This window comes from Motacilla alba, chromosome 6, assembly GCF_015832195.1.
Source record: "Motacilla alba alba isolate MOTALB_02 chromosome 6, Motacilla_alba_V1.0_pri, whole genome shotgun sequence".
NCBI lineage: Eukaryota > Metazoa > Chordata > Aves > Passeriformes > Motacillidae > Motacilla > Motacilla alba.
Window position 1 is genome coordinate 22,462,559 of NC_052021.1, and position 12,292 is coordinate 22,474,850.

The 12,292-nt window shown below is 40.8% G+C and overlaps 1 protein-coding gene across 3 annotated transcripts in view; it reads left to right on the forward strand.

Moving 5' to 3' along the window:
* The window catches only part of ARMH3 (armadillo like helical domain containing 3), a 123,704-nt gene that overhangs the window by 19,473 nt on the left and 91,939 nt on the right, over nucleotides 1-12,292 (forward strand). For all 3 annotated transcript variants that reach the window (XM_038141737.1, XM_038141739.1, XM_038141738.1), the window contains exons 13-15: nucleotides 432-507; nucleotides 3,096-3,189; nucleotides 7,976-8,077. In XM_038141737.1, the coding sequence (XP_037997665.1) occupies nucleotides 432-507; nucleotides 3,096-3,189; nucleotides 7,976-8,077 (272 nt within the window). The remainder of the gene's footprint in view (nucleotides 1-431; nucleotides 508-3,095; nucleotides 3,190-7,975; nucleotides 8,078-12,292) is intronic.

Sequence of the window (12,292 nt, forward strand, 5' to 3'; positions counted from 1 at the left end):
GAGGCATTTATGACATAGAATAGGTGTCTCAGAGGTGGCACATGAGAAGCAAAAGTTTGTGCACTCTGGCCCTCACCAAAATATTTTCTAAATTAAGGAGATAAATGATAAATATGAGGGATTTTAGTGTCTTTAGGACCCTCTGCTTTTGAAAGAGAGGACATTAAGTGGAAAACACTGAGCAGCTAGGGACATCTGCAGTGGGAAAGCAACAAATATTGTAGTTGTGCTCTAAAAATAGCTGTTTTTATGAATTGCTACTACTAGTAATGTGATTAGTACTACTAATAGTTGGAAGAACAACTGGATTGCAGAGGCAGTTTTCCATAGTTTAAAAAAAATTTCTTTTTTCAGATGGGCCATGCTTCTGAAGAACTTGGCTCCTGGTATTCTGATCACTAACTGTGCCTTTGTCTGCATCCTTCCCACAGAACAAATGAAGCAATCCTTCTGGCCCTCTATGAAGCTGTTCACTTAAACAGGAATTTCATCACAGTTCTGGCACAAGTGAGTTTCAGTGGAATTTTTCCCCATTTCTTTGTAGTGGATGTCTTTGAAATCAGAGAGCCAAAAATGGAATTGGTGAAAAGATAGTTTCTTTCTTTTTCCCCCTTATGTACTTGTCATAGGATCAGCATGAAAGAGCAGAAACAGGCCAGGATCAGGGAAAGAATTTTTATGATATACTTCCTGCCTTGACAGTAAATGAGTAGAGTTTTGAGGTCACAGTTCACGTTGGAATGATTCATTTTTGCCACTAAATGGGAAGGGCTGCGTGGAGTGCCTTTTGTGCCCTATTGATAGTCCACTTAGGGGGAGGATGGAGTGAGCAAAGCAGTTGCTGTAGCTCTCAGAGCAAATCACAGTTTTAATAAGTTAGAGTTGAGAGAAAGAGGCTGATTCAGCTCCCAGATTGGATGGATTGTCCTGTATGTGTGTGCATGGACTGTGTACTGTTGTCTCTGGGTATTCTTCACTTAGGGACTAATTGACATGTCACAGTTGTTGTTTCAAATACTATTTTGTTTTCAGACTTGCTTGAAGAGCCCAGCCCCTTTGGCATGGGAACGAGTTGTTGGAGACTAGCATTTGTCTTTGGGCTTTTTATGGTGGAGAAACAGCCTTTGAGAGGCTGCTCTGATCACAAGTCTCTGGATGCTTTTCTAAACTCACTGTGGGTTCAGAGAGGTGGTTGCTGCTGGGAGGCAGATAATGGGCCTGTCTGATGCAGTGATTGTGCTGACAGGGTAGCCTGATGTGTAAAGGAAGACCTTCAGGTTCAGGCTTTTAATTTTGGTTTGTAGGTAGTGCTTGTAATCTGTGAGAAGAACAACATCAACACAGCAGTTAACACCTTCCCCAGTTTGTTCAGGTCCTCAGAGTGCAGCCATAGATCGCAGGCTCGACACTTGGCATGATAAAGGAGACCTTTGGGGACTCCTGGCAGTAGTGGTGATGGAAGAGGTCTGATAAGCAGGTCCACAGCCTCTGAAGAAAGCTTCTGTTTCATGGATGGTTAATTTGCTGAAGTTCCCTGCTTGTCTTTTCCCAGGTTATTCATTCCTACCACTTCTCAGAGATTTCTGCTCCTTCAGTTCTGTGTAATACCAACTCAGGCCTTTCTGTGGGCAAGATACTCCTGAGGGAAGAGAGGCATTTGGCAGGGAAAAGAACAGAGCAGAAAAAGATCAGCTAGAGTAAAAGCTCTTAAAAATAAAAGGATAGACTAGTTACTTGTGAAAGAAGTTGAAGCAGCCACTGATCAGTGGGTTGAATTGGAGAGCTGATACTCTTGGGTGGATTGTCTGTAATCCTTCATTTAAGAGAGGGCAAGGTAGGTCATGTCATGTTGAAAGAACATCATAAAAGCTGATGAATGCTCTTTCCTAAGCTGGTATCCATTGCTTGGCCCTGCACGAGTGGCTTCCTGCTGCTGTGTGGCACATGGGAAGAGCAGGGGTTCGGTTTTGTGGGTATCTGGAGCGTTGTGTGCTCACAGCTGTGGGTGCTCGGGTTTGCTGCTGGGTGGCACTCTTGTCTCTCAACTGCCAGTCACTGTTCTGGAGAAAGAAGGTAAGCCCCCAAAACCTGTCTAAGGAGATCTGGCTTATGTAAGACTTTGAGTGAAAAATTGTATTTTAAGTGTAAGTTGGTAGCTTTAGGGATGTAAATTGTTTTTGAATTCTGGTATGTGCCTCTGTGCTTCCTATAAAATCTATGCATTTATAGTTGCTCATAAAATGAGATATTCAAAGGCAGTGTGGAGGATATCCACTTGTGAAAAATCCTATGGAACTAACTAACATCAACTCAGCAGTTCTGTATCTTCCTTTTCTTTTGGAATTGTGATGATATATTAAGGCAGATGATACATTTATGTAAAACTTGCCCTATGAAATGGACATTTTGCTTGGCAGCCAGACTCAAAAATAGCATGGCATATTGCCTACGCTCTCACCAGTGTGGATGGGTCTGGAAGCTTGCAGAGAGTGAAGTCAAAGCAGTAATTAGGCAGGCAGCTATTAGCAAAGATGAAATGGGGAGAGTGACTGGCTGATGGAAGCTGAGAGGATCAATAATGATAGTATTATTTATGTTATGCACTATTTTCCTGCAGGGCTTTACAGTGAGACAGGATAGTAATAAATTGCCATTATCTTTGAATATAAACAGGTGGGGGGCAGGAGCAAGGAGAATTTGCTCTTAGAAATAGAAGTAAAAGGATCATGGGGGAAGACTTCAAATGCACATGCTTGGGTTGTTTTAGGGGGAATTAGAAGCTATTAACATTGTAGGCTTTTGCAAATCTTCTCCCATTCCACATTAGGGAAGGGGATTTTTTTCTGTCTGCTGGGGAGAGCCACCACTTTCTGATGTGTTTTTGTGTTTTGTGGAGTCGAGAAATTGATGTACAGTTTAACTGTTAGACATCCAAGGTCAGGAACCATGGCCAGGCTCTTTGGAGAAGAGGTTGAAGTTTCTTGTGACTTCTTTAGTCATGTCTGTTGTGCAAGAGCATGGAACAGTACAAGTAATAGTCTGTGTTTCTGGGGCCTGGGGAAGCAGTTGACCTGTGCATCTGTGTTTTCTCTTAGAGCCACCCTGAAATGGGACTGATGACATCACCAACGAGCCCAGTTCCAACGACACCTGTCACTCCACTTGGAACCACCCCGCCTTCTTCAGATGGTAAAAATGCAATGATCTCCTGAGGAAAAAGAATTTAAAACTGTTAAATAACTAGCAGACTATTTTCTGGAAATTGCAGCTAATGAGGTCTGTCTGGAGCAGATGTAACTTGGTGGTCTCTTCCTGGAGTAATATGCCTTGCTAAACATGAGCAAGATTCTTTGATTCAAATTTATTTTTATTTTGCCTTGTGTACTGCTCAATGAAATTATGCTGATATTCCTTCTGAAAATTGTACTGCCCCAATATTTGCATGAAAGTACACCCAGTCCATTAGTTATTCTGTGTAGGCTTTTACTTATGAATATTTCTAGTGTCAGGTCCTTTGCCTGGGATTATTTCTCATTGGAAGAGATTTACAGAGAATTGCTGTGGGTTCCTGCTTGTCATTAATGCACTTGTCCTCAGCTTTGAATTAATTGGGATTTGAATTCAGTCTGGGTGTGGAAGTATTCCTCCCTCTTATTGCCTTTTCTTTGATAGGCTTTGTAAAGGACTGCTTAACCTGAGATCTCTCTTCTAAATGAGATGTTATGTGTCCACATAAATATGCTTTGAAATCATCTAAAATAAAACCCTTTCATTTTAAGGTATGGATGGATATAGCCTAGTTGAAGAGAAGAAATGAAATGGCTGTTTTCATGTACTTTAATGGCATCTGAGCTGAGGAGTGTTTAATGAAGGAACAGAGTCAATTTGAATAGAGCACAGTTTGGAAATATTTCTGGGGGAAAGCAGCCAGGGTTACTCAGTTATATCAGCTATTCAGGTCATTTGATACCCTAGTTAAGGATGATCCTCCTCATGGATGAATTCTATCTGGTTGCCATGGATAACAAAAGCTTCAGATAAAGAGTCCCCTGTGTCTCTGTGTGCATATAACATAAAATGTGGAGGGATGGGCATTTTGTGGGCTTCTGTCCAACGTGTTCATTGCGAATGTATCCACCCCCACACCATATTACACAACTGACAGAATTTGTGCTTACCTACATCTACAGCTTGCTTGCACTTTTTTTTTTTATTTTTTCATTTACCACAAGACAAAACAAAATCAAAACAAAACCTCCATCCTGCTTTCAGCAGAGGCAGTGGTCTTGAGAAGTTTGAGGCTTGTTGTGGCTTGTATGGTTACTAAATTTAAGAAAAGGATCTGATCTTTATGTGCAGCAATTACATTGGGAAGCTTGCTTTATTTTTATCTGCTGTCACCTTGTTGATCCCTACAATGTGATTTTTTTTTTGTGGCACTTGGCTTGGTTTAGTTTGGTGGTGCTTGAGTACTGCTGTTTTAAAGAGATGTCAGAATTTTCCTCATTTACTAAGGTCTTGCAACTCAGCTGTAAAATTTGCCTATGGCTGCCAGTTAGCAAGAGGCCTTTTGGCTTTGGAATGATAAGATTGCTTTCTCTTCACTGCACTAAAAAAAAAGTGTAGTTGAACTGTTTTGAAGTAACATTAACATGTAGAAATCAATCTATGAATTTCAGGTGCTTTTCTTTTATGCTGTCTGGGATAAAAAAAAGGTTTCATATTCTGGTTTGAAATTTCTCTGGCTGTTAACCTATAGTGTAAATTGAGACCTTGTAAAGTTTCAAAATATGTGTTAAAAAAAAAGGTCTGTATCATGAACCAGGATAAGCAAGGATGTGTGCTTCAGAGTGATTTCTTCCTTTTTTTTTTTGAGAAATGAGGCTTTTGCTAGAAACTGTTTATCCATAATATGTAAATCAAGTGTGCCTGTCACCATAGTTATCTAAATGTCAGTTTGCTTACTGTTGTTAAATATTCATTCACTACGTTCATTGTAACAGCTCAAGAAGGATCCACTGGGGATATAAATACATTTTTCAGACTTTTAGCTAAATCTTTGAGCTATTCATAATATTGGGAGTGAGAAAGCTTCCAGTCTCATTGCACAGACTTTGCCAACAGACGTGGCACATTAGTGATGTGTCAGGAGCCCCAGGTCTTCAAGACTGAATGGACTAAGCCAGCTCACGCCTGGGCATGTGCAACCTTTATAACCTAAAAGCCCCATTATGTTTTTTTATGTGACTCAAACAGTGAAGTTATGTTGATCTATTTGACCTGTTGTTTCCAAGGGCTACAGTTTTGTATTGGAAGTGATTGTGTAATCCTGAGTTCCAGGAGAACCTCTGCTGTACTCTGGGCCTCTCACTGCACAGTTTAAAGAATCCTGCATTTTACTCTTGGCTTGTCTCCTTCATCCTTCTGTGCCTGCCCTTGCCCCAGTTGAAGCCTTACTTGCCTCATTACAGGGTTATGAGATACAAGCCTTGAATTTTGAAAGGTGTTTTGTATTAAAGCAGACTTTTCTCTGAACCAAAATACAGTTTTGTACAGGATGAAATTATTTCCCCTCAGAGCCCCCAACCTAGTCATCCAACAGTCAGATGTAATTCCTCACTTCTTACAAATTCTCATGATAAATACCTTTTTCTTTCCTAAAAGGTGAGAAAAGCCTTGAGCATTCCTAAGGATAGGCAGAAAAGAAATGATGGAATACTTAAGATGTGTGTACTAGTGGTCTGCAAATCTGTCTCCAGTGCAAAAAATGCCCTGTCTTAGGCTGTTTTTATAGCATGAGAAGAGAGAGACTTTGGTCAATCGTAATTCAAGCCATCTATAACCTCCTGAATGTGAGAACCTGTTTCACCCCCTAGGCAGCCAGAACAGTCATGTTATTGTCATGTCAGGACAGTTGCATAGAGCTGGAAAAGGTCTTCTTAACTCTTGAGCCTAGTGCCCTGTTCTTGCAGGCATATAATCATACAATACCTTGAATTTATCAAGCTCTGACTGAATCTGTTAAATTTGTTCCCCAATAATTTCTGTTGGGGTTCAGTTTCAGCATCTTGTTCCTTGGTTAGAAATACTCAACTTTGCCACCTGGGTTTCTTGTCAGTTCATACCCATTTGTCATGGTGTTAGGTGTCCCTTGAAATGAAGGTTGCTCTTCTTTACGTGTGGTTTACTCACCTGTGTGTTTTGCTGTCTCACAAGACAGGTACTCTGTTCTTCTGATCAATATACTAGCCTGTCTTTCAACTTGTTCAAGTTTAAGTTTATCCTCTTTGAACACAGCTTGTGCATAATTCTGCACAGTGGGTGAGACGAGGCCTCACCGGCACCTTCTGCAGGGCATTACAGTGTGTGTGTCTCTGCTGAAGTGCATTTCTGGATATGTCTTGTAGAACTGCACTCTTGAGCCCTTCATGTTGGTAGCTTGTCACCTCGTGATCTGATCATGGTATTTTGTTTGCAGCTGATGAGCTCTCAGCTTGCCATGGAAATAAATCCTCAAATTCCTGACCCTGTGGCTTGCATTGTTTAATTTCATCTTGTGTTTATTAACTGTTCTTGTTTTTATTCTGTTCTTTGTGTGCAGTCTAATATTCGTCTGTGTTTACACTTCCCAACTTTCTGCCATTAGTAAGTTCATTATCAAGCAACTGTTTCTTATGTCCAGATCACACAGAAAAAAAATTATTCTCTAAACTGATGTCTACAGAATTCAAGCAGTAATTTTTTCTCAGACCAGTAATTTCTCCGACTGTATCTTGTTTGCCCAACCTTTGATGTGAAATAGAAATTTAATTTAATTTAAGTTTCTTTATGGGTTCCCACCTGTTTCCTTACTTTTAGTTTTTTTATGCGTAACTGTATTAAGTGCTTTACTGAAGTATTCCTAATCTAGCTTCATCAGCTTGGGGATTTTTTTATCTGAGCTACTTTATCTTAAATGGTATCAGACTTACCTGGCGGGGTCTGCAGGTAGATGCATGATGCATGTTTCCCACTGATCTTTCTCCTCCCTTTCAGTATTTCTTGTAGTGCTTTCCAAATGGAAAGGCAGAGAATGGCCCTTTAGGACAGCTCAGGCTCAGTCATCAGTAAAAATGTGGCTCGGTCACATGATAGAGGCTTGACAGCTCATAAACTCACTGCTTCAGATGGTGCATGGGGAATGGGGGAATGAGTGAGGAGGCACACTGTGCAATTAGCTGAGGAGATGAAATAGCTTCTTGTAAAGTCTAAGGCAGGTGACGTCCACTGTTAGGGTGTCAAAAGTACAGCAGGTATGCTAGAGAAATGCCAGTGAACTGCTGCAGGTATGGAAAGTATGTTTCTGCTTCCTGCTGGATTGAGGTGTATCTAGCACAAGCTGTGACTGCTTTTGCTTCTTGATTTTTGTAGATCTTCTATTTCTGCCTTCCTTTTCTATCTCTTTGGTCCTGCAATATTTGTTACATTATCTTGTGTATTGCTCCTGCAAGAGAAACTGTTGTTGAGAGGGAAGAATGGAATTGACACAGACCTTTTGGAACTAACATTTCAAAATTGCTGAAACAGAGAAGGGCATGTCTTTTTACAAAATGAGAATTGTGTGACTGTTATCTATGTTGCTTGTAAGAATTAATTAGATATCAGGGCAAATACCCAGATTTCCCTAGGCTGGGGATGTTGATGAGTGCTGAAACAGTGGGCTCATCTCCCTGGGAGGAGGAGCAGGGGCAGGACAGAGAAGGATATCACTTGGCAGAGTACCACAGTCTGTGCTTAGAGCAGGAGAAATGGTCTGTGAGGGAGTGGTACCAGTCTTCATAACAAAATCTTTCCTGGGTGGTCATGGAGGAGGAGGTCAGGTGGCCCTGCAGGTAGGCTGATCCTACCCCAGACCTGTGAGTCTGTGTCTTAGTTATCTATATAGTTATTTCTTGTATTTGTATAGGATAAATGTGTCTTATCTGCTTTGTTCCAGTTATAAGCTCTGCAGAGCTGCCTTTGGATGCTGATGTGCAAACGAGCAACCTGCTGATAACCTTCTTGAAGTACAGCTCAATTGTGATGCAGGACACAAAAGGTAAGTGAATTCTGTGGATGCAGCCAACAGTGCTTCTGAAGTCAGGAGGGCACAAGAACATGCCTAGTGACTCCAGAAATAGAAGTGGAATCTCTTTATAAAAAGATTGAAGATTTCACCATTTGAAAAAATTAAGTGATTTCTTATTGTGAGATAAGACTTATGAAAGTAGGAGAGACCTAATACTGGCAGGAGAGATGTCAGGTATGGGAAGAATGTAATAATAAAAGATAATACCTAATAACCAAGCCTGTCTATGTGCCAAAGGTGTGAATATGTCTGATTCACAACTATCTGTCAGAAATGGGAAGTCTGAGACCAGAGCTGTATTTTTAAGAACACTTAGAAACTGACACAGAGGGCAAAGCTCAGCATTAGAAGGAAATACTTCCTTTGTCCTTTGGTTAAACAGGTAGCTCTGTTATTATAAATAGGGCAGCAGCAACTTAGACTGCACTGGCAGTAATTTGCTTGAGAAAGAATCTGTCTGTGTTCTGCTTTTGGTCTCTCCTGTAGTTCTGTGGGGGTTAGTTTCAGCTTGCTGGAGCTGAAGTATTGCTTAATCTCCTGCTCAGGGTACCCAAGGGTGCTGTTTTGCCCAGTGGTTATAAGGGCAGGACCATAGTGTGAACATAACAAGTGATCTTTGCACCGTATTTCAGGCTGTTACCGACTTCCGCTGTTAAGTTAGATATAACAACAGAAACATGAAGATATCTGCAGAGCTATGATGCATCAATTACTGAATTTCATGAATACTTAGCATTGAATAAGACAGCAGGCAGTTTCCTTTTATTTCCTAGCTTGCAGTGAAATTGTGTTTGGCTGTCTTGCACTTGTTCAGTAAGCAAGCTGGTTGAAGAAAAGTAATAATCGAAATTAGGGTCAAAAGGAACTTCATGCACCCCTGTCTGGTTTTGGCTGGGACAGAGTTAATTTTCTTCTTAGTATCTGGTACAGTGCTGTGATTTTGGATTCAGTATGAGAATGATATTGATAACACACTGATATTTTGGCTCTGGCTAAGTAGTGCTAACCCTATGTCAAGGACTTTTCAGTGTCTCATGCTCTGCCAGTAAGGAGGTGCAAAACAAAAAGCAGGGAGGGAGCAGGGCCAGGATAGGTGACCTGAACTGCCCAAAGGGATATTCCATACCACAGAATGTCATGCCCAGTATAGAAACTGCAGGAGTTACCCAAAAGGGGACAGTAGTTGTTTGGGGATGGGATGGGCAGCAGGCAGTGAGCAATTGTATCATGAACTGTATTGAGCATCACTTCTTTCTCTTTGGTTCTGTTACCCTCTTTCACTCTGCTGATGATTATTATGATTACCATGATTATGATGTGATGAGGTTTCAGTTATTAAATTGTTCTTATCTCAACCCACATGACTTACCTTTTATTTCCAATTCTTCTCCCCACTGTGGGGAGAGGAGAAGCATTGTGAGTGATTGAGCAGCTGCATGGTACTTAGCTGTCTGGGGTTAAACCACAGCTCCTTGGAACCCAGGCAGAATCAGGTTTACCTGTATCTTTTCTCAGAGGTTTTGCTGACAGATTGGATGAAGATACTGTGATAATGGAGCACCATTTTCAGACTCTCCATTCCAGTGTTTAACTGTCCTTACTGTGAGAAAGCTTTGTGTGCTTCCTAAATTCTTTGCTGTGATTTAAATTAATTACTAGTTATCTTCTCCAAGATAGGTATTGAGAATGGATTATTTCTTTTTTTTCTATGTGTCATCCCTTATGCATTTGAAGTCTGCTTTCATGTTTCCTCTTGCTTTTGTCTTTTGAACTAAACCACATCAGTCTTGGCTCAGTCATTTTAATAGATTACACACGTGAGGACTTACCAGCCCTCTAATTTGCTCATTCTTATTTGCTTTTCTCAGGGTCTGTCTTGCTCATCCAAGACTCTGATGGAACAATTTTATATTTTTCAATTTAACTTCTGCCCTTATTAGTCACTGTAATATGGAAAGTCTGCACAGGGCCTTGGAAGCTGCCACACAGGATTAGTTTCAGATAGAATGAAATCTGATAGAAGAGATTCCTTACTAAACAAGCCAGTGAGAGATGAGTTTATTATGTTACGAGCCAGGAGTTGGTGTTTCTTTCTTTCTTTACTTTGGGTCTAGCTTGTATAAGGTCTGAAATTTGTGCAGCTGATAGACCTCCTTCCCACCACATTAGTTCATGGCAGTGAGCTCCACTGATTGATCATTTAAAAGTGTGCTTTCCAAACCAATACTTCTTAATTCTAGTGGGTATGTTCCTGTCCTTCTGTTTTGATTATAGATGCAGCACTGCCTTTTCTTTCTTGTATAAGATCAAGCATGGAACAGACTGCCCAGGGAAGTGCTTGAGTTACAATCCCTGGAAGTATTTAAAAGACATGTAGATGTGGCATTTAGGGACATGGTTTACTGGGAGATTGGCAGTGCTGGATTAAAGATTAGACTCCATGATCTTAAAGGTCTGTTCTAACCTAAATGATTCTGTGCTTATGTGACCAATATAGCAAGAAGAATGAATAATTCTCATTTACTCCTTGTGTCTTGAGACAGGTGGAAACACTTAGAGGGGAAACTGGTTTGTTCCACATCCAGGACTAGACAGTTGTCTTGGTCCTGTCCCAGAGAGCATAATTTAATAGATTGTGTTTGCTAGATCCTTCTCTTGTTATCCTCCCTTGTGTCAGTCAGAGGCAGCTGCCTTGGGAGAAACAAAACCTCTGTGTTATTTTCTCCCATCTGCAAAACAGGTTTCATACTGATACACCTCCCTGTAGAAAGTGGTCTGCTTTGTTCTTTTAATGAAGGTTTCTGCGAAAGTGTGAAGTGTGTGTGCGAGTAACTGCTTGCATAGCTGCCCCATAGCTCCTGGAAATGGTCTGATGTTCACGATACTGGCAGAGGGCAGAGTCCATGGTGTGAAACAGGAGCCTTTACAGCATGATCCCCAGAGACAGAAGTGGTAGCAGCACCTACAGAAATATACAGGGAGGCCTTACAATATAAAAATAACAAGACTCCTGTGTATCAGTTTTATTCTAGGTCATTTCTCCTTCTTGCTGAAGTACAAAACTTCACACTTAAACATTTTAGCTGAGGTAAGGAGATGGGAGAGGCTTTTAACTCTCCCATTCCAAAATTCCTCTTCATCTTACTTAGTGCTGCAAGATGAAATCAGCACACTTCAGTTAGTAAATATCTGCCCCTGAGCAGCATAGAAAAGAAAACAAAACAGGTGTCAAACTAGACAGAAGAGCTAGCTAAGCCCATTCTATCTGTTTTTATAATTACCATATACACACCAGCTAGCAAAGTGTTCGTCAAAGTCACCTGCAAAGAAGGAATTTGGTTGATGCTGTCTTCTGCTTTATATGGAAGTGTGTCTGACTGTTTCAGATATCCCTCTCCTTTAAGTTTGACTCTAAGGCAGATGTCTGGGGTGGCATGTTTAGTACTCCTGTGCTTTAGAGGAGCTGTTGGAAATCTCGAGAATGTGCAATGTGAAGCCTCCTCAAAATTTAGTTATCAGTGTGTTGTTTTTTGTTTGTTTATTTTTGTGGGTTTTGGGTGTGTGGTCCAAGCAATGAGGATTTTTAAATGTGCTTGGTTGGATGGTACCTCCTACAACATGACCTGGCCCTGCTTTGAGCAAGGATTGAACCAGAGGTTTGTTCTATGCTGCGTTGCTCCATGACTATATGTATCTTGGGTTTTTTTATATTCAAGGGTAAAATTGAGAGGAGTTTTAAATAATCCAAATAAAAATTGTGTTCTTCTGCCTTAGTCCCTCTGTTTTGCTCCAGCTGTCATTCAAGGCAAAAGCTGTTTGAAGTTGTGAGATGAATAAGAAGTTATGGAACATGATCAGGGTGAAACTCTTGGATTAAAATGCTAAGTCTTTGCAGACTCCCTTCTTTCATGGTTTTGCAAAGAGCAAAGTAGGTTGTGTCTCTCAATATTGGGGTTAAAACTTGGAACTTAGAGCATTATGTCAGCAGTTGTTTTGCTACACAGTGCTGTGCCTCTGTGAAAGCTTTGCTCCTTGTTTCATAACCTACAGCAAAGGTGATGTTTTGCTTTCCACCCTGTCTAAGAGAGGGAACAGTGTGTCTGCTGTGACAGAAGGACAGTATTTAGAATATCTGTGGAAGTAAAACTGAATGAGACAGAAGCCCAGCGGATTGTTACAATGCTG